This window comes from Carica papaya, chromosome 4 (assembly GCF_054855325.1).
Source record: "Carica papaya isolate Zhongbai chromosome 4, ASM5485532v1, whole genome shotgun sequence".
Lineage (NCBI taxonomy): Eukaryota > Viridiplantae > Streptophyta > Magnoliopsida > Brassicales > Caricaceae > Carica > Carica papaya.
Window position 1 is genome coordinate 5,002,534 of NC_142312.1, and position 21,650 is coordinate 5,024,183.

Genomic DNA, 21,650 nt, shown 5'->3' on the forward strand with positions numbered 1-21,650 from the left:
CACTAATCACACTTCATTCGTAGACCTAGTATTAAGAATTGACAATTAACCTAGTCGTCTCCATACCCCATATAGTAATGAGCGGCAAAAATATCATTGTCTCGATATCCTGTCTGGTATGAGGGTAAACCAAATCTCTCAAAACCATTATGGTATGGGACTTCTCAACCCCGTCCGACTGAGGTAATGTCTGCGGTAGGATTCTCTATGTACCGAGTCTGTCCACCCTTTCCCAGGATGCCTAATATGCTTTTATTTATTTAGATTCTCCAAATAGCCACCAAAGCATACCAATGTCTCATGTCATATTCACTGATCAATTTAATCGTTATTTAAGCAAGCGATTTAATTTATTATAACTAATAACAGAGTAACCAGATAACCAAATAAACTAGATAATCGAGAAGACTATAAAAACTATCAATGTAAATATATACAGTATAATAGTAAGTAATTTAGGCAATACAAAAAAATAAATAAAGAATTATGACAAATATGAACTAACTAGTTTTGACTCCACTAGTGACTTATAATATTTTTAGGATTTTATTAATTTTTTAAAAAATACATAATTATCTTTTATTAATCTTCAATTTAGCGTAACTGAGAATAGAGTGAAGGATTCTTACTCGGATCTATATTTTAAAATGTCGAACTGTCCACTACGCCTCCCAATAAGTCCCGAGATTTCCTGAATTTTTCTTGTGGGAACCCAAAATACTCACCACGTACCTAAAATAGCCAAAAAAACTCAAAATCGGTGTTGAAACCCTTTTCGATAATTTTAGGGTTCCGGCACGGCGGTGTCACTGTGCTCCGGTGTTGGCTCCACTGCCCACGATGCCGATTTGCCTCGGTCTAGCCGATTTTGACTGATTTTACGAGCATTCTTGTAAAAAAATACGCTAGAAAGCCTCGGCCGGGTAGAAAAACTAAAAAACCAAACCTAATGACGGGGAGGGGGGGTCTCCAGGTGCAGCATCTTTGCTGGTTCTCCTTCACGAATGGGAATTCTTCTCTGGCTAACAAAGAAAGGAACGACGAACACAACGGTCAAAGAATCGTGTGAAATAGAAAACGAGAAGGAGCACATCAGAGGAATTTTAAAATTTTAGCCATGACGGCCCCGCTGGGCTTTGCTCGCGATTTTTAGCTTACATGTCATCCCTCTTACTCCAATATGGTCATAGAGAGGCTCAGAATCGAATTATGAGCGGCTAAATTTTATTTTACCTTTTTTGGCAGTCGGCGGTGGCGGTTAGCAGTCGGCTAAGGTTTGGGTTCCCTTATGAGTAGGAGTTTAAGTACTTATTTCCTCTTCAATCCGTGTCATTCCTTTACGTTGACATGGAGCGAGGAGAATCGTTCAATCCTCTGCTTGGGCTAATGGCATGACCGAATCTCGTCCGTTCACCACATTTGATCTCGTCCGTCTGATCAAGCCTAAAGAGAGAATGTATCTAGGTCGTCCACGCGCACATGATTAATCTTGGGTCGTCGGATTGCTGGACGTGCAGATCGCCCACGTGGCCCCTTGCATGGCCCCCTATGTGGCGTCGATGTCAGCATGTTTTGCCACGCAGTGCCCTCTAGTTCGTCGTGGCTGCTGACTTGGCTGTCCCACGTGGCTGAATTTTGTTTATTTATATTTTGACTCCCTATTTCTATTTTTTTTTAAAACACCACCAAATTCAAATTTTCATCTATTTTTTTTAAAATTGTTTTTGATTTCGTCATTAATTTATTTTTTCTCAAAATTCAATAAAATTAAAATATAATAAATTAAATAATTATTTTTATATATTTATTTTATAAATAAATTAATAAAAAAATTATTTCAGACCGATTTTCGGGCTTGGTTATTACAACTTTGCTCTCATGTATCATAATAATTTTTAGGACAGACAAATAAGAACAAATTTTGTTTGAGTGCATAATGAGGATATGAAATATGAAGAAGACAATTTCAATTTCAAATATGGTTATGCCTCCAAATTCATCTTATATGAGATAAATTTGGCATGGAGGAGCATATTTATGGAATATATTATTTTGAATATTTCAATATATAAATTGGAGAAATTAATTTTTTATTTGGTAAACTGCCTTTTTATTCTAAGCTTGTGATTTTTTTACAAAAAATATGTATATTTTTTTAATTTTTATTAACGTGATTAGATGCATTATTCAAAATTGCAAATGGGCATTTGAATTAGTGAAAAAGAGGAGGTAAGTTTTATCTTAAGATTTTATGGTAACTTCCCATAAGGATTTAATTATTAATTATTAGTTTGTGACTGTAATTTGATGAATCTTTAAGTGTTTATAGGTAATTATCATATGTTAATATAGGAGAGTGTTGGTTGATTTAGGAAAATAGATTTCTCTTGAGATTATGCTTATTTCAATTTAATCTAATCAATATTGATACATGACATTACTAAAGTAAAATGGTCTAGTATTTTTCCTCATAATAAAGTGTAAAGGCCCGGAATTTAAATGAAAATAAAGTCATAAATTAAATGTGAAAGCAAAATAATAGAGTTATGATTTATATTCCTTACACGATACTTTAGAATACCCAATAGGGATACGAGAATATCCCTTATAAAAGAACAAATAAAAATCAAAGAAATAAACGAAAGACAAATAACTAAGTAATCCTATGATGACATTTACTAGCTCTTGAAGGGAATCTAAGTAGTGAACTATTTAAAACTCCCTTATTGATCGAGGTCTGAATCTTGGTCCTCTTGATTTAAAATAATTAATGAAGTAGTGAGCTACACTAGTCAGTAAGAATATCACACTAATAACAGATATGAAAAACTAAAGATTGGTAAAAATAAACAAAAATAATCAATGGAGCTCTTAATTTAATGTAAATTCATTTACTATAAAGAAAGTCATTTATTCCATGTTGTGTAACAAGTCTTTCCAAACATAACTTATAAAAACTCATATTCATACACTATTATTTATCACATATAAAATGACAAGAAATGATCATTTTATATTTTTACCCACTTATTGGTACCCTTAGGGGTCCATATGAATGTCTTCGTACTTGTGAATCCAATATCTAAGTAAATAATTAATCAATCGTCCTCATACCTCGTTCGGTAATGAGCGCCAAATATTTCACTACCTCGATACCCCATCCTGTATGAAGGTGAACTTTATCTCCCAAACCTTACTGGTAAGGGACTTCACAGCCCCGTTCAACTAAGGTAACATTCACGGTAGGGTTCTCTATGTACTGAGCCCGTTTGTCCTTTTTCGGGTACCCATTAAGTCTTTCCCAAACAGATTTTCATCAACATAATAATCAACTATGCAATAACTATATCTCATTTTATACTCATAATTCACTTAGACAACAATATAGTTTAACGCAGCCAAATAACATAACCGAAATACCGACACGTAATACAGGAGAAACAAATAACAGACAAACCAAAGAGACCATAAAAACCATCAATTGAGTTACATATAGTATAATAGTAAATAAATATAGGCAATGTAGAGAAATAAACAAAAAATTAGAATGACTGTGAACTAACTGGTTCCGGCTCCACTAGTGACCTGTAATTATTTTTAAAATTCTCTAATTTTTTATAAAAACACACAATTATTAATTATTAAGCCTTGATTTAATGAGTAGCCAAAAAAAAGAGAGGGAGAAGAGAGAGGAGCGATTGGGAAGGGAAGGAAGAAGAGAGGGTCGTGCGGGAAAGCTGAGAGGAAGAAAAAATGAGAGAAAAGGAAGAGGGAGGTCGGAAAGACGAAGGGAAAAGATAGAAAAATGAGGAAGGGGAAGAAAAGAGAGGAGTGGTTGAGCGAGAAAGAAAAGGGGAGCCAAAGAGCGACCGTCGCGAGGGAGAAATAAATGAAGACAGTGGCGGAGGTGGGAGAGGGTAGAAGCAGAACCGAGAAGTAGGAAGAGGAAATGACTCGAGACACTGTGCGAGGACGGAGACCAAGGCAAGCGAGGTAAAGGTTCGTCCTATTCATCTTTTCTTATGTTATTTTCCTTTCAATCTATTTATATTTTGTACTAACCAATTTTTAGGCATAAAAATCATCATTCCAATCACAAGCACGCAAGGGAGCCGCAAGGTGACCGATAGGAGGCGACCGGGAGCCAAGCCGAGGCCAAATCGCCCACGTCGAAAGGTGAAATGGTTTTTTTTTCATGTTTTGGTGGTGGTTGAGAGGTGGTGGGGCAGGGTTGGTGTCGGGCTGGCCGTGTGGGCACGAGAATGGGAAAAGTTGACCCATTCGGGAAGTCGAAGGATCTTCGTCGAGCATGGGAACTCGGTCCACCATTTTGGGGTTCTGACTTTTCATTTAGGAAGCTGAAAAGTCTTCATCAAGAAACAAGAATCCAGTTTCCTGTCCGAAAAATTGAAATGTCTTTCTCGAAAAACAAGAATCTGATTCACTAAACGAAGAGCCAAAAGGTTTTTTGGATATGAATCCCCATAATTTTAGGTATTCCATTGGGTGGTCGTTGGAATCCATAATTTGATTAAATTAATTTTTAGTATTTTAAAGTATTTTAATTAATTATGTCGTGTGTATAAGAAAATTTATACATTCAGGCAGATTTGGAAAGATGCGTAGGAGTGTAAGTATTTCTAAATCTCAACCGAGTTAAATTTTGAAAAGTGCATTCATTTTATAAAAATTATTAATTTTAAATTTGAACAGACATTGACCCAATTTCGATGGAAAAACAAAACCCAAATGATGATTAGTAAACCTAAGCAATTAGAACCCTGTGAGGAGACGAAACCAAAAAACAGACTCAATGATCTTGAATTATTTGGACTGATGAAATATGAAATTGAAAAGAAAAATTTTCAATTAAGAAAAAATTAAAAAAGAAAAAGAAATAAAATACAAATATAAAAATAAAAGGAAAAATAAATAATTAAGGTTAATAAATGATCATTTAAACAAATTAAGAATTTTGGAATGAGAGGGTAGGTGTGAATAGGGTAGGGATCCTAAATACCTTCTCGTTTAATATGAATCGAGGAGGGTAGTGTGTGTGTATGGCTAAAGTTTAGCAGGCATGGTGAACCTACATATGGATAGAGTCTGAAACTTAATCCCAAAATTCATCCGATGAGTTCCTTCCCAATTTTCGTTTCACGTAATTTTTCGATCATTGTATTTACCGTCTTTTTTTGTACAGGATATTCAAAGAAAGAATCTCAGCCACAAAGGATGACCGGCGGAGCCACTGCACCCGAAAGTCCCCTACCGGTAGGTTCATTTTTTTGTGATTTTTCGGCCAACCAAGACCTCTAACATATTTTTCTGTAGGAATATGACTAAAACTGATACCCCTATAATAAAAAATTTTTATTTATGATTATAAATTAAAAAAAATTTGAAAAATTATCAATCGTATAATATTTATCATTATTTTTTTATGATATATACAAAATATATAAATAAATTTTATTGATAATAATTTTTAATTTTGATAATTTTTAAATAATAAAATATTTACGTACATTTAATTAACTTACCTATTTAAATTATATTCTTATTTATATTTTTATTAATAGTTAAGATTCTTTAAGGACTTTGACATGTGAATAATATGTTTTTTTTACGAAAATTGTTATATAATTAGTTTTTTTTTTTTTTGTGGTATGTGTTAGAAGAAGCTTTTCTTTAAGATATAAAATGAAAAGTTTTCTTTCTTCTAAATATTTTATTTTTCTTTTGTAGAAAAAAAAATTAAATTTTCCAACTCAATATTTTCCTTCTTAAAATCTTAGTTTATTTTTAAAATATTACAATTAATTGTTCAATATAATGTTTTTCAATTCAATCTTTTTAAAGTCTTTATATAATTTATCATATAAATCATACAATTCATCATATCAGAATGTACTTATATTGGATTTATTTTCAAATAAATTTTAGAAATCGATTTATAATAAAATAATAAATTTAGACTATGTTAAAAAATATTTCAAATTCGGAGTGTTAAAATAATAATTTATTCTAAATTTATCCCAATGGTTTGAAAAAAAGAACAAAAATATCAACTTTGGAAGTATATAATTGACCTAAATCCTTTCTCTGGCTTATCAATCATGTAATAAAAGTTAATTTTGTCTGCTTATAATTTTTATGGAATTAAATTTCTATTAAAAATCATTATTCAGATGCAGTTCTCTTTTATTTTTAAATTTTATCATTTGTTTAAGAACAATCACTCTTAGTAAACAGTTTTAGTTTTTCTACATAAAACTTATTTATATCTGGAAAAAGAGAAAAAAAAAAAAAAGGAGAGCGACAAGAATTCTCTCTTAAAAAAGGCAAATCAAGAGAATAAGACGCATAAAAAAGTTGTCCTTTTAGGAAAATCCCATAAAACTAGAGTAATATAGGGAAATACGAAAAAATGACAAATCCATTTTGGCTCAGTCGCACACTCTCCCTCTGTGAAGCTTAATTTCAGGTGTTCATGTCCTCTTTACAAGGCTCAGGGCCGGTAAAAGAGATTGTAAAAACATCTTCACTAACAAAATTAAGTATGAAGAAGAAGTGTAACTAGTGTATATAAATCATGCAATGGCAGGGATCCTAAATACAAAGAAGGGTTATTTGGAATGATTCAATATCTTTGCTTTAACAAGACAATTCTTTTATTGCTGCAGCCAAATTTGCAAGCAACATAAGTGATTCCAGTAAGGTTTATCAATCAAAGAATGATGCTAAAAAGTGAGATTCTCATCTAAGCACGAGCAGCTGCATGACCAGGATCCTAGAAGATTAGCTGATGGTTTTGCAAAACAATCATCAACCTGTTTTAAGATTTTTCCTGACAGGCCAATCCAAGAAACCAAATTTCTGCCATAAGTTCCCTGAAAATCCTAGCCTTTCATTTGGAAGGATGGGAACTAGGCATCAATTGTGAAGCAGCATTCTGTTAAGCACCACACTTGCTGCATATATAACAAGATCAACCAATGGCTGTTAATGGCTGTGATTGGGTTTTCTGAATACGAAACACTCAAACCAGTGTTTTAGAGCAGCAGGGTGGATTCCCTGACGGTGAGCTACAAATTCTTTTCACTAGTAGCAACTATGCTTGCAATAGAGTACTCTCTGGTACACTCCGTAAGCCATTTGTGGAATCTGTACCTGGGCTTAATCCGGTTATATAAGTCAAAACACAGAAAAGCTGGGAAAACATAAGTAGTCCAAGGAAACATCCATCTCTTGGCAGAGGAAATTTACTTTCCGTTCTAAAGTCTCTGACTTTTTGATTCATGATTTTCGGTGATAATCTAATAATCATACAAAGCTTGAAGAATTCAATCCCAGTTCCAAGTAGACAATCAAAACGGTCCTGTAACTCACTGCTAGTGTCATGCATATGTTCTAACACCTTCATTGTTAAAATATTATGTCCAAACCCAATGCCATGCAGAAAATTCAACTTATTCATTGTGTAAAAGGGTGTTGTTGAGGATTGAATCTTATTTAAGCTCTCCTTGAGTTCTTTATCTATGTCTTCATCGGGATCGGCTAAGGCATAATTAGCTAATAACTTATGATTTCCATTCTTAATCCTATTGAAGAACCATTGATGAAGATTCAAAGCTCTCATGGAATGTGGCAAATTAACCATTTCGTTTCTGCCAAGTACGTAAGGGTAATTTTGAGCAACAGGTTTGAGTTCTTCATCACTCAGTCCAAAATGCTTCAATATCCCCATGATTGAAATCACTGGAGTCTCCAAATCAAAACTCAGAATCTCCAGACTCCAAAGAAGCAGAAGACCAACATTTTCTTTCTTCACGCCAAATCTACAGAAATACTCAACCTTTTGGACCAAAACGTCTTCTGGATATTTAAGAAAAAGATCTTTACTCTTACCCATCAATTCCCCGATCTCTCCCTTCTCACATCCCAAATTACAGAAAACTTTAGTTTTCCTACAAATCTCATACCAAGCATTGACATTGCTGTCAACACAACTTGCCAAATCAAAATCCATAAAAAACCTTCTCAAATAATCTAATAAGGAATCAATCTCGTCTACCAATTCACCATCTCCAGCCAAGAGTTGAGGAAAAGCTAGACTAATGCCTACCAATTCAAAAACAACCTATATGCATTTCAAAAACACAAACCTAAAAATAAGAATATCCAAAGCAAGAAGCAATTTAATGATTACTTACCTTGATTGAAAAAAGGAGAGGTAAAGCAAGACAGAAGTAGAAGCAGAAGATGGAAAGATGGAAGCAGAAGAAGAAGATGCAAGCTGATGTGAAGAAAATGGAGGTGGGGCTATGAAGAAAAACAAAATTGGGGTTTAAGGGTAAAACTGGAATTAATAAAATATTGTGAGGGTAAAAAAGAAAGAAAAATATTCAACCATAAAAAACCACAGAATCAGTGGCTTGAAAATTTTTTAAAAAAAGGAAGAAAAATTTACCACCAAATACCACCCAAATAATCATACCATCTGTTTGAAATGATTCAAACAAAACAAAACTACATAATTACTATACCGTACATTAATTATCCATCATCCAAACCCACTATAAAAGTAATAAGCAGATTTATACATGGCTTATTCAATCTTAATTCCATATATTTTGCACAATTCAATTATATTTGAAATTATGAAATTTCAAGTATTTATTTTTTACAACATACTATTTTTCTATCATTATCATATCAAACAAATTCATATAATTTCTCCTTATAATTTACCATTATATGTCAAACATTCAGATAATCTTTTTCCTCATAATTTTTCATCCCAACTGAATAAATCTAAATAGATCATATCAAAATACATAGTGCAGGAACAAAATATTGAAATCAGCAGTACTTTTGATTCCCTATGAAATGGAAAATAACAAATTCCCACACAGACAGTTTCCTCTCTAAATATGATAACATGCTGCTTACAAAATGTGATGACCAAAATAAAAACATTACTTCTAAGTGTGAGAGCAAAACAAACTAGCCAAACCTCCTTCACTTCTTCTTCTCTCCACCTCCTGCAGCTCTGCAAGGAACATTACCATAAGAAAATGGTCATATAAAAAATTAATACAACTGCATTTCTTCCCTCACCATCCATCAAAGACAATGAGAAACGCACAGGCCTGTTAATAACAGATGAGATATTTGTATATATTATTTTGGAAATTACCTGCTCTTGCGAAGTACATTGGACATCTCCTCACGCTTCTTCTTTGCCCTCTTGTGAGTGCCAAGCTTTCTTTTGGCAACTTTCAGTGCTCGCTTGTCCTTACCAACTTTCAGAAGCTCAGTGATTCTCTTCTCATATGGTGCAAAACCAGCAACTTCACGGATCAAACTCCTCACAAAATGAACCCTTTTGCTGGTTTTCTGTGAATAAACAAACGAGAGCACAACAGATGGAAAACAGGAGAGAGTCATATACATATCAGCAGTTAATTAGAAGCAGGCTAAGAATTTCAATATTCACAACTGCAACAAAGACATGCAGACCAAACCCCCTAAATGAAATGAAATGAAAAATATACAGCAACAGTTAAATGCATCAACAACAAATCAAACTCAGAAACATAAGTAGGTTACGAAAATTCTCTGGGCATAGAAGAAACTTACTCCTTTGCGAATACAGGGTCGAGGAGCCAATTCCTTCTTGGTTACAATGTGTCCCTTGTTTAACCCCACAAAGAGCCCGGTATTTGGCTGTTTTGAAGCCATTATCTGCTTCAATAAGACCAAATAAGTACGCGTTGATTTGCAAAAGAAGCTTAAAAATGAAAGCAACTACATAAATGGAAAGCAATTTCAAAAAAACCAAATCATACCAGTCTTATTACATGTTCAATTGTCTTGAGAAACATATTATCATGACATACAATAGTTTTCAGACACTCAAATTTTTTCTATTCAGAAAACACGAATTGGCAAATTATTGTAATCACTTCAGAAGACAATTTCATGTCCCAATATCTTTTCTTTGAGAGTCAAATGTTTCATTATATGTTGAACTAAACAACAGCATTAGACTCTCTTTGAACCTGTAGATACTGGCAGAAGCTCCAATAGCTTCCCGTCCTCTAAGCCAAAAAAAAAAAATCTTTTAAAGAACTGTGTCCAAGATACAAATATGGTCAATAGACTGAAAAGGTTTCCATAGAGAAGCCTGGTATGCTGAGATAAGGAGAAAAACAGAAAAAAAAAAAAAGCTGTCCGTCAACCAGATCCTTAGTCATGATTTTTCCAAATGGACATTAAGCACAAAATCATGATAACTAAACAATTTCCTCATATTTAAAATACGCATCATAATTTACCATTCCGTCATTCGTGACTACATGAGATATATCCTCAGTAACTCATAAACTATGGATAATCAATACATGGGAACTAAAAGATGATAAAAATAAGAGTGAAACATCAATCTATCTGTATTGGAAACAGATGTAAAGGTATTCAATTTATTCCGTATTGACTATCTTATCCATTCACCCATACACCACTAAGTGCTACCTGGCACACTCGCTCTCAATACTCAGTAGCCGAATATAAATTGGGCAAAAGCATACATATTGAACCAAGCACATTACGTTCGGCTCTCTTTAACCTTTAAGTATATACTGGCGGAAGCTCTAATGGGCTCCCATCCTCCAAGGAACCAAAATCTTCTTAAGAAAAAAATGGAAGACAGCCGAGTAAAATCAACGCACTGAAAATGCTTCCACAGGAAACATTTCTATTGAATCAAACGAAGAAACAAACAAATCAAATAATAATGAAATTAGGGACGTGAAAGAGTTACCATGCCACAAGAACCAGACCTCGCAGCTGCGCAGAAAAGCTACGAGAAGAAAGAATTTTAGGGTTTTCTGGGGGTGTGAGGAAAGAGAATGGGAGGTTAAACAGGTAATAGTAATGGGCCAGTTAGGGTTTAGGATACAAATGGGCTGGATTATTTGTTTAAAGTGGGCTTTTGGGCTTTGAAATCAAAATGAATTTTAATTTAAACTTCAGAAATAAATAAATAACTATTTTAATATAGACTATAAATAAAATGTAAAAAAATAAACTATTTTTAAGCCACTGTAATTTGTAAAAGATCCAGTCAGGCTTTTAGCCTTTCTGCTATGCTGTGCAACAATGGCAACAGCGGGAAACGTAAGGGGAACAAGCACTGTAGATGGCACCGCAAAAGCAACTGTTACTGATCAGATTTCTCAGGCCGTGCAGTCCACCTCCAATCTCCTTCATCTCATGCAACAATCCTCCCTTTCTCAGGTTTTTTTAAGATCTACCTACTTCTAACATTTCAAGGCGATATAATTAATCCTTGTTAATTCTGATTGTTCCATTTTCTTTCGACTCGTGAATGTAATGTGTAAAGTTAGCGCCGGTGAGACGAGTTGTCTGGTTTAATTTCGAAGGAAGGAATAATTTGCTCGGATACATTTTAGACTTGTCTATTTGTTTTCTCATTATCTGAGTTGCATAGTCCGTTTTAGAAGCTGCTGAAATTGATCCCGAGGAAGGTCAATGAGGCATTTGTGTAAAATTCCGTAGTTTTACTACTTTTCGTTAAGAAATAGGGTCAGGGTCACGTCTAGGTGTAGGACAGTAAATATACATATGTGAGTGGTGCAGTTCTATAGAATTGAATTTTGGACAATGAATTTATTAAAGCCATGTTTGAAACAAATTTAAAATTTGTCTATTTTTTTCCTAAACTTACACTTGTTTAACTAGAAAACATTAGAGGAACTAAGATGATAAGAGTTAAGTTTATATGAAATTTATGTAGCATTAAAAAAAATTCTAAATTTTTTCAATTTTGATGGAACTAACTGATAAAATTTAGAATGCATTGTTCGAATCTATATGAGATTCTATATATGTTCAAATATTTTTTTCATCCTAATATAACGTACAGCTTTTCCTTATTAAACTAAGTGTAAATTTGCAAATAAGTTCCATATCATTTTTGAATTTGTTCCACATGTGGTCTATGTTTCTTGTCTATTTTAGTTAAGTCTGATAACTCATTGACTTTTGCTCTCTGGTCTTCAATAGCATTATTCTGATAAACTAGGTTCATGATGGAAAGTTTTATAGTAATATCTCCTGAATTTTAAGAAAGGGCTGAGTGACGTTTGCTGGTAACATATGGATATAATTAAAATATAATTTTAATGTTTATCTCTCTCTTTGAATTATCTGAGAGTGGAATTCAAGATGGAGGTGGGTCAAGCATAAAAATTTTGTGATTCTACATAGCAAGATAATATCAAAAGTATTTTTGGTAATGGAATAAGAACAGAACCAAACATGATAAGAGAATATAGTAATGCTCCTATCTTAACAATGTAAAGGACCCTGGAAATTACCTTTATCCCCTCCATTTTGACTAGATACTTGAAATTTGTATGAGTAGAAATTGACACTTGATATTTTTGTTGGCTGTCCCAGAAGGAACGTGCAGAGGGACAATTTGACAGTTGTTCAAAGGAATTTGATCTTATTATTACTAAAACTGTCCTAGTCCAAAATGTGGGTGTAAATTGAAGTATCAATAAAATTGAAGTATCAAAATCAACCTAGACAAGTCTAACTTAGTCCCTATCTGCAGTGGGATGGATGGAAAGGTCTATGTTAGTACTATGCGATGCAAGGTTTCCTCCATTCCGATTAAAAATTTTGGGCTGCCTTTGGGAGCCAATTTAAACGATAAGACCATTTCAGATCTGGTGATTTTATCTGAAAAAAATATTGGGATCTAGTGATCTCTAGATTTGAAAAGAAGATTGGCAGGGAAGAGAGGTTTTCTTTCTAGAAAGAACAGGAAAACTCTTATTATGAGTAGTTTGGCCAATCTTCCTATCTGCCTTCTGTCTATTCTTCAAATTCTGGCAAAAAATATAGCTAAGAATGGAATTCATTCAATGTCAATATCTACGGGGTGACTTGGATGAGAAGAGAAGATTCACTTGGGGGGCTTGCCATGTCGTTAGCCTTTGAATCTAGAGATCTTAGAATGAGATTCCTAACGAGCTTTAACAGAGCACTGCTTGGAAATTGGCTGTGGAAATTTATGTACAATGAAAGGATTTTGGTGGAGGATAATCGGTCCTGAGAATGGGTTCGAGATACAGTGCAAGGAAAAGGGATTTTTTAAATCAAAATTTCTGGATGCCATTTTTCAGGGTTGTATGGAATGCTTGATGGAGCTTGTTGGTGATGATATCCAAATGCATCGCCAAAAAGGAGCATTTCAAAATGAACTTATTATTTCCTCATATTTCTTTAATAAACCATGATATCTTTTACATGAGATGGAAAACATTTGCTTGATGATTTGATCTGCATGATCCATCTGCATAAGCACTAAAATTGCCTTTGTTATCCATCTACAGGCCCAACTGATGAAGCTACCAAAAAACCTTTTGGCAAAAGCCTCTACTATTAAGAATACTGGGCAGGTTCGTTGGTTTATGTACTCCGTACTTACGACCGAATGTCAAGAGTAGACATCATTGCTATGAACTGATTATTCCTTGTTTTCCTCAATAGTTGCTTGAGCAGATGCCGCGAGTGATTTCATCACTGGATGCACATATTGAAAGTGGACTACAGAGGTTGTATTCATGTATGTTTTTGCTATTTTACGTGCTGACTAACACATGCTTGTTTTACACTTCATAACTTGCGTAGAGTTATGGCTTTTTTGATTAGTTTATTTCTGTTATCAATGTCAGACAATGGCCAGGTTGAGTTGTTTTGATTAGTTTTTGTTTTCAGTAATCTGGCGTTTTCTTTTCCTTAATGTGCCTTCACCCGAGAGCATAAGTTTGTCCCTTGTCTAAAAATAAGATGACTTCCCTTGGCCATTTAACTTCCAAGGAGAAAGATGACTTCCTTTTATTCAGTGCATGAGTAATATTTGACCACAAAGCTACACCCTTCTGCAACACTGGAATTGGTATTATACATTTTAGACAAGCTGCAAAATGGTATATTTTGCAAAATAATTAGATATTCATTGCAAAATTGATGAATATATTTCATTCATTAGCTTCATCTTGCCTATTGCTTTGCCCCTACCTACAAAAGGATAGTAAAATGATAGACCTAATTCACCACATGTACTTAATTTGTACAATAACTTGCCTTGGGATTTGATTTTCAATGACCAAATGTCTGGGGATTCTGTTCCTGGCTTTCTTGGCTTATTTCAGTGACAATTTTTGCAGTGTTCCTCATCTAGAAACTGTAATCCAGTTACTGAATCATATGGAAAGCTGTCAACTCAGTGCTCTATCTCACCAGGTATACCTCGCCCCATGCTTCCTCCTCTCTGTGTGCCTCTTTTTTTTGTGGGTAAACCCTAGAGAAGTGGGTCATGGATCTTGAACCCAGATTATCAAGCTCCACTGAGGGAGAAGTCTGCTATTGTGGGTTGGGCATCTCCCTCTCTGCCTCACAATTGTGGGAACTTTTTGTAAAGCACAAGTAGCTATCTCATAGTGTTATTTGGTGATCACTTAAAGTTCAGAGCTTAATTTGATGTATCCTTGTTTTCATCTCATTTCTTTTTCTTTTTTTCTTATAGGAACCTGAAGAGAATAATCAACCACCTGGAACAAGTTGACTGACTGAAACTATAACTCCACTTTGGTGGATGTCTCAAGTTGCAGGTCAATTATCTGACCTGGACATTGTCGTTTGCTTGTTGAATTTCAGACAAAGAAGAGAATAAAAATGGATTGCAGGGTCTTCTGGTCGTCATATGAAAAAGAGTTTTTGTGCATGATAGCAAAGATAAACAAAACAAGAAAAATAGTTTTCTTAAAGTTGTAAGCAACCTAAGGATTACATTAACCTTTCCTAATACAGGTTCATACCATTACAAGTTTTAACCAACTGGTTAAGTAGAAGACAAATATCTAAACTATGATAGAAAATAAAACCATGAATTTCACAGTAAAAAATTTTCGAACTTCAGTACGTGGCATTTTTATTGGAAACACCAAGTCTACTCTTTAGTGTTTCTATGATATTTGATAGTCGCTCGGTAAAGATATTTGCTAGTTGTTTTTCACCAGCACACCCTTCTCACTTCTCTCAGAAAATGGTAGTTTATCTTGATCTACTTTGTCTGGTCATGAAAAACGAGGTTGCAAGACATCAATTATTAAAAAGCAGTTGTACAAATCTTTGCTTTTGATTCAAGTCAACTAACAATTTCCTTAAGCACAAAACCTGGTACAGAGCGGCAACAACAATAATGTACTCACTTCTATTGTTGATTGGGCAATCCTTCAATTCCAGCTAAATGTACCTGAGCCACAATGAAAAACGTATTGAGATTTATTTCTCATGTCATCCACTGATCCAACAGGGTTACTCTATGAATCTAATCAACTTCGCACCCGAACCTCCTCTGAGCAAGATGCTAAAATAAATTGTTCCTCTTATATACGTCAATAATATTTTGCTTGCTCTTAGAACATCTCCTTGGGGTGAGCATCAATATAGATAGTGGGCTTGCAGGATACATAATGTCTAGTATTGAACCTGTCAACGAGAGCAAACAACTCGCTGGACTTCTCTAGGCTCTAGCTTCAATTTTCTTGTCATCATCTTTTTTGCTTAATTTTTTTATTTTAGCAAGAGTTTGATTACCTTGTAGTTTTCAATTCCAAATATCCTTAGGACTTTCTAGCATATGTTTCTTGATTGATGAAAATCACTTCCCCAGTTTGATGCACTTCCTTCCCGAGGAAATAAGAAATTTGCTTCTAAGTCATCCATCTCAAATGCACTTTGCATTTTGTCCTTGAACTTGTCCACAGAATTTTTTCCTTTTCAGTCACAGAATTGTCATCCATGTAGTGTGAAATGATTAGAACATCATTGCTCTCATGTTGCACGTTGCTGTAGCCTCACTTAAGCTTCTGCTAAATCTCAATTGTAACAAGGGTCATTGGTCCGCCCATGTCAAGCTCTTGGAGCCAACTTCAAACTGTAGAAGGTCCTCAGTAGCAAAACACACTCTTTTCTTTCAACATCAAATTTTGGTAGCTGTTCAAGATATACCTCTTCGTTCGGGTAGCCATCGAAGGAAAAATAATGTCACATCAAGTTAGTAAATTTCCAACTATTCAGTGCTGCTAACCCAATGATCAATCTCACTGTTGCACCTTGCTGCTGGTGTTAAAAGGACCAGCAAAATGGCACCAAATTGTTTGAGTAACCTTTGATGACAAGCTTTGCCTTATTTCAAAAAAAAAAAAAAGATAATAAGCTTTGCCTTGAATTTGTTAATTGATCCTTTGGGGCTAAGCAACCATATCATATTCTTATAATCATCCTTAATTCTTCCTCCATAACAACTTTCGGCTCAGGTGATTTTAGGACTTCCTCTGAGGTAGTTGGCTCTAGCAAAGGAATGTTGCACCTATTATATACATTATAGAGTTCTTGGTCCTTGCGTGCAATTTTGGATTTGCATCACTCTAAGAATATGATCCGTCATTGCAGGTGCATTGTGGTTCTAAGTAAATATCTCTGAAGACAAACTGATTACTTGAAACTTCAATTTGTACCTTATCCCAGTTCTAGTGAGCTCCTTCATCTAGCTTCACATTTCTTACAAGACTCACCCTTTATGTTTTACGATTGAAGACTCAATGGCCCTTAGCATCAGTGCTACAACCCAATAAAATTCCAATCTTAGCCTTCCAATCCAACTTATCTCTCTCATTTCTTGGACATGGACGTGGTAAATGCTGCCACACATATTCAAATTCTTAATTTTGAGTCCCTACCATGCTTCATATGGAGTGAAGCCTATTAAGCAGGTACATTGTAGTGTTTACTGCTTATCCCCAAAACTTCTTTTCAAACATCAAACAGCTAGCCATCTTCACCATGGTTTTCTTTTCTTCTCTCACTCACCCATTCTGTTGAAGTGTGCAGGAAACAATGAGTTAATGATGAATTTCTGCATCCTTACAAAACTTATCAACCTCTTATTGGTGCATTCTGTGCCATTATCTGTCTTGACAATGAGGTATATAACTCACTATCAGCTTTTTACCTAGGTCTGAAAGCCTTTGAACGCCCCAAATACTTTTTCTTTTGCTTCATGAGAATACACCGGACACATTCTAGAGAAATCATCAATGAAGATCAGAAAGTACCTACTTCCAGTTAGGAATCAGGTGCTTGTAGGTTCATTTAGGTCAGTGTGGATGAGCTGCAACTTTTATATGGCTCTCCATGCTTGGTTCTAGCAATAAGGCTCCTTAATTTGCCTGCAAAGTTCTCAAATTTCATAAACACCAAAACGTTTTTTTAACAACTGCCATGTTATTGACCTACTCATTTACGCCTCTAAGGGCTTGTATATTGTAAATGCCAAACTTTTTTTACTGCCAACAAGAGGTGTCATCTATCCAACCTAATGCAAAGAGAAACTTCGAGTCTGATATTCGTTGTCATTTAGTTACAATCACTTGGATTTTCTGTAATGCAAGATTTGCTTTTAATCAAGAAGGAATATTTTTTTCTATTAAGCATTTGACCTAAACTCAGCAAGTTTTTATCAAGTTTAAGCCCAATAATGTCAAAGACGGAATTTGATACAAACAAATTGCAATTGGTTTCTTTTCCTTCCACTTTTAGATACTCTTCACCAACACCTTTCTCATCCTTGAGGTGCAGGATTCATCAGGTCTCAAACTTGTCTTGGTCTAGTGCCATATGATAATTGACACCACTGCCAATCAACTGTTCACGATCTTTGAACTGGTTGAGTAACAGGTGGCAATACCCTCTCCATCTTGCTCCTGATGATCAAGCTCTTTGCTCAGCCTGCGGTCCCTTGGATTTGCTAACTTTTTTCACAATTCGAAAAATTTTCCATGACCTGCTTGAGTTCCATGTTTTAATCTACAAAACTTCTTAGAATGGTTGGTCTTTTTGCAGATTGGACATGTAGGGAATTTGCTCTTCTTGTCCCCATCTCAGTCCTAACTGACTTTTTGCTTTTCCTTTTTCCTTTTTTTTTTTTTTTTTTTTACATTTGCTATGTTTTCCCAATTGCTTCCTTAAGCCTGCCTTTGTTCTTCATTTCAAGGTATCTTCAGTAGCTTCATTTTGTAGGGACCTCCTTTGTGTGGTGATTTGTTGGGCATCTGCAACACATTTGTGAGGACACTCTTCAGAAGGGAAGATCTATCCTGTTCCACAATCTCCAAAAGATCTATTCTTTTCAGTAAAGCTTTAGTACTACAAGTCTAAAGCTGATAGTTTTCATCATCGAAGACCGATGTTAAGGAGGAACTGAACAATTGCAATGTTCGGTATAGTCTAGAGCTATTTGCAGCTAGTTTCTCCTCTCTCTTGTTACCCTTTCTAAGAATGATGAAGCTCTAATGCGATTGTTGGTTTTTAAACAAAGAAGAGAAGAAAAATGGATTCAATTTCTACTAATATTTCATTCATCATAGCTTAAGTACGTGAAAAACATAAGTTGTTGTGCATGGTAACAAAAATAAGGAAAGGAAGAAAGATGTTCTGCTTAAACTCTTAAGCAACCTGAAGACTACATTAACCTTGCTTAATGAAGGTTTATACACCATTTCAACTTTTGAACAATTTGTTAAGAGGATAGAGGTCTAATTATGTATAAAACACAACCATGCATTTGACAAGAAACTTTCAACACTGCTAGTATGAAATCTATGTATTTGAGGTCAATAATTTATTTTTTTTAAGAGTTTATTGTATATATGTGACGCTCCTGCTCTCTCATGAAGAGATTACAGTCGTTAAATACTAAACATGTCGCAAAAATATAATTAATAAAATATTTATAACTTCAAAATATTCATCATTTATCTTTTAACTACATATTATATTGTTTACAATACATGAGATTCATATAGAGTGAAAACAAAATAAATACCCGTTCGGTTACAAAATATAATTTCTATCACGCGCGCTCATACAACTTCTTCTTGATCCAGTTTAGAGGTGAGATCTTCTTGATCTACAACCAGATCCTCTTGATCTGGAATGATGGTAATTAAATAGGGTGAGTAATTTCAACGCGCTCAGTAAGTATAAGAAATAAGTTACACCTTAAGCATACAACATACAATCAAACAATTTATCAAATATGTAAAAAAAAAAAAAATTATTTAAAAAATATGAAATGCAAAGATATTTCATTTCCTATTTTATCTCTCATTGTTCCATTAGTCCCTTCTATCTCTCAAAATTTTTTCCTAAATTTAGGTATTATCTTTATAAATTCTCTTAAACTCATTTTTTCTCAAAATTTCTTTAAATTCATTTTATTCTACTGTTTTTTCTCAAATTACTATTTATCCCTCATAATTGCTACCAGAATTTTTCATAAGTTCCGGTCAAATCAAGACATCTGTACCTCCTTAACGAGTATATCTGATTCTCAATTTGTCCCAACATAATTACCAAATTAAAGTTATTAAAGTCTTTGAGTTTTGATTTGATATTGGACGAATCTATTCATTATCCAATTGGTACCATTATGGGATCGGGATTCTCACTATCACAAGGAGATGCACTCACACATGCAAAACACTCATTGGTCACAGCAGTCCGTCGCCAGGTGATGCAGAACATAACACACACCCCAATCATATCTGAAAGGGTTTTCATCTATCTAAAAATATAGTTCACTACACTGCTGAATTTCAGTCATATCAATTTTAAAAGAGTTATTTCTAAATTTTTACTTCTTCCAAATTTTTATTTTGTTTTCTTTTTCTTCCTATTCTATTTAAAATTGATTCTTTATTTATTTATTATTTTCAACTGAAAATTCACTTATTATTCTTCACTTCCCTTTTCTAACCAATTTCTTCTAAATTTTACTTCAGAAATTTTTATTTAATTATTTGTGTTTATATTTATATTTTTTGTTTTATGAAATTCTTTGTAATTTATTAATATATTATATATATATATATATTTGTTAATATTTTCTATTATTATTATTGCTATTTTATTTTATTAATATTACTTATATTATTAATATTATTTAATTTATTATTAATTATTTTTTTATTTTAAAATCTTATCCTAACTCTAATTTGTTTTATCTATAACTTAGTTAATCTATTTTCTCATCTAGCAACTTGAATCTAATTTCTTTTTTCTTGGTCTCTAATTTATTTCAGCATCTACCTTTTTTTTGTCATCTACTTAATCTCTTAATTTAAACAACCCATTTTTTATATTTTTGTTTCAAACTTGTTCTTTTATGCAATTTATACATATATACACTATATACATATTATACATACATTCAATTAATTCATTTAAGTAAATAAAAGTTTAAAAATATAATAAAATTATCAAAATATCTAAACAAATACTTTGGAGACATTTCTGAACAGTTTGAACTGTCTAGATAGATTCTGAGACGGGTTTCAAACCCAGTTCACCAACTCCTTTTTGTAAGCTTGTAACTTATCCGGTTAACAAAATTCAATAAACATTTATGTTATGTAGATCTCGGGTTACTTATTAATTATAGTTACAATTTGGAGGTCCTTATGAAATGATTTGAACTCCCAAAATGTCCCCAAATTTGAGGAAAAATCTATATGGAAAAAGTTCTTTTCAGGTCAGTGATAAATCCGCAAGTTACATACGAATTTTCATGCATGCATGCCTTGATTTTGGTTTAATTTAAACTTCAAACATGTTTTATTACACGTAGGCTATCGTTAAAGCATTTTGTTTAATTAAAATAATAAATGGAGCTCTAGAAAACCACTCACCAAAGTGTCAGTTTGATCATGCATTAGAGTCGCGAGTCATCGGAAAATTCAATGGATTTTTGCGATTTTCGGCACTGGTTCGCCGCGAAAAGCCATTCCCTTGGCCTTCGGCCCTTCGTCGGCAATCTCTACCACCCTTCTGCTCTTTTTCCTCCTTTGCTCCGTCGAGAATGACGGACATTTACCTCCATTCTCTTCTTCTTTCTCTCTTCTTCCTTCTTCTTTTGTTGTCTTTTTTTTCTTCTTTTTTTTCCGAATTGAGCTGGGTTGAGTGGCATGGATGAGTTTTTAAACCCACCACTCAAAAAATCTATACCGCACAAGCCTCACACACATGACCGCATGCAATCTGTTAGATAAGTTTTCATTAATAGCAAAATTGTAATTTTGTTATCCTATTCATCAACCGTTAGCAATTCACCATTAGATCTGAATTATTCAATCGCATGACTGTTGGATTACCTCAAAACACATACAAACCGTCCGATTAGCATCTCACACGTGGATCGTCGGATTGTTATTATTTCCTCTACATGTTTGCACACCGTTGGATCTAAATACCGTGATCTCACCACTAGATTTGCCCAAAACACTCAGGACCGTCTGATCTGCTTACCATGGGTGTCAGCATGGATGATCACATGTGTGGGTCAATGCTTTGCGGCTCTCTTTGATTGGGCGGCTGTCATGTCACCAGTTTAAGTGGCCCATTTTTCAAAAATTATAAAATGGCCTAAATTTTGAGTGTTCTTTATATTTTGGCCCCTAAATCAATTTTTAAATTTACAAAGATCA

At 34.0% G+C, this 21,650-nt stretch overlaps 2 protein-coding genes, 1 long non-coding RNA gene and 1 pseudogene across 8 annotated transcripts; 1 reads left to right on the forward strand and 3 right to left on the reverse strand.

Annotated features, from left to right (window-relative positions):
* Nucleotides 1–6,363: 6,363 nt before the first annotated feature.
* On the reverse strand, nucleotides 6,364–8,601 carry LOC148266220 (transcription termination factor MTEF18, mitochondrial pseudogene; annotated as a pseudogene).
* A 126-nt stretch (nucleotides 8,602–8,727) lies between these two features.
* LOC110822167 (large ribosomal subunit protein eL36y-like) lies at nucleotides 8,728–10,979 on the reverse strand. Its single transcript, XM_022052183.2, has 4 exons — nucleotides 10,829–10,979; nucleotides 9,646–9,750; nucleotides 9,203–9,402; nucleotides 8,728–9,055 (listed from the first exon to the last, which is right to left on the reverse strand). The coding sequence occupies exons 1-4, from the start codon at nucleotides 10,829–10,831 to the stop codon at nucleotides 9,025–9,027; spliced, it is 339 nt and encodes a 112-aa protein (XP_021907875.1). The 5' UTR covers nucleotides 10,832–10,979; the 3' UTR covers nucleotides 8,728–9,024.
* A 114-nt stretch (nucleotides 10,980–11,093) lies between these two features.
* TOM2B (tobamovirus multiplication 2B) lies at nucleotides 11,094–18,527 on the forward strand. 6 transcript variants are annotated; one of them, XR_015818341.1, is made up of 7 exons: nucleotides 11,095–11,304; nucleotides 13,434–13,499; nucleotides 13,591–13,655; nucleotides 14,271–14,346; nucleotides 14,630–14,714; nucleotides 16,561–17,092; nucleotides 18,187–18,527. XR_015818341.1 is itself a non-coding variant. In XM_088217528.1 (6 exons), exons 1-5 carry the CDS (start codon nucleotides 11,167–11,169, stop codon nucleotides 14,666–14,668), a joined length of 384 nt encoding a protein of 127 aa, XP_088073654.1. In that variant the 5' UTR covers nucleotides 11,095–11,166; the 3' UTR covers nucleotides 14,669–14,714; nucleotides 18,161–18,527. The 6 variants fall into 6 exon arrangements, 4 of the variants coding, with proteins under 4 accessions (XP_088073654.1, XP_088073655.1, XP_021908208.1 ...); XM_088217528.1 differs by lacking the exon at nucleotides 16,561–17,092 and having other exon boundaries at nucleotides 18,161–18,527; XM_088217529.1 differs by lacking the exon at nucleotides 16,561–17,092 and having other exon boundaries at nucleotides 18,171–18,527.
* Nucleotides 18,528–18,879: 352 nt separating this feature from the next.
* LOC148266221 (uncharacterized) lies at nucleotides 18,880–21,650 on the reverse strand. Its single transcript, XR_015818343.1, has 2 exons — nucleotides 20,856–21,650; nucleotides 18,880–19,096 (listed from the first exon to the last, which is right to left on the reverse strand). It is a non-coding gene; the product is annotated as an uncharacterized LOC148266221 (long non-coding RNA).

Excerpts from the sequence above, each read along its gene's own strand:
- TOM2B (XM_088217528.1), top strand. The coding sequence starts at position 11,167 with ATGGCAACAGCGGGAAACGTAAGGGGAACAAGCACTGTAGATGGCACC. Across the intron at positions 13,656-14,270 it reads ATTGAAAGTGGACTACAGAG|TGTTCCTCATCTAGAAACTG; the intron begins GTTGTATTCATG and ends CAATTTTTGCAG. Across the intron at positions 14,347-14,629 it reads TCAGTGCTCTATCTCACCAG|GAACCTGAAGAGAATAATCA; the intron begins GTATACCTCGCC and ends TTTTTCTTATAG.
- LOC110822167 (XM_022052183.2), bottom strand. Across the intron at positions 9,403-9,645 it reads GACCCTGTATTCGCAAAGGA|AAAACCAGCAAAAGGGTTCA; the intron begins GTAAGTTTCTTC and ends GTTTATTCACAG. Across the intron at positions 9,056-9,202 it reads AATGTACTTCGCAAGAGCAG|AGCTGCAGGAGGTGGAGAGA; the intron begins GTAATTTCCAAA and ends TGTTCCTTGCAG.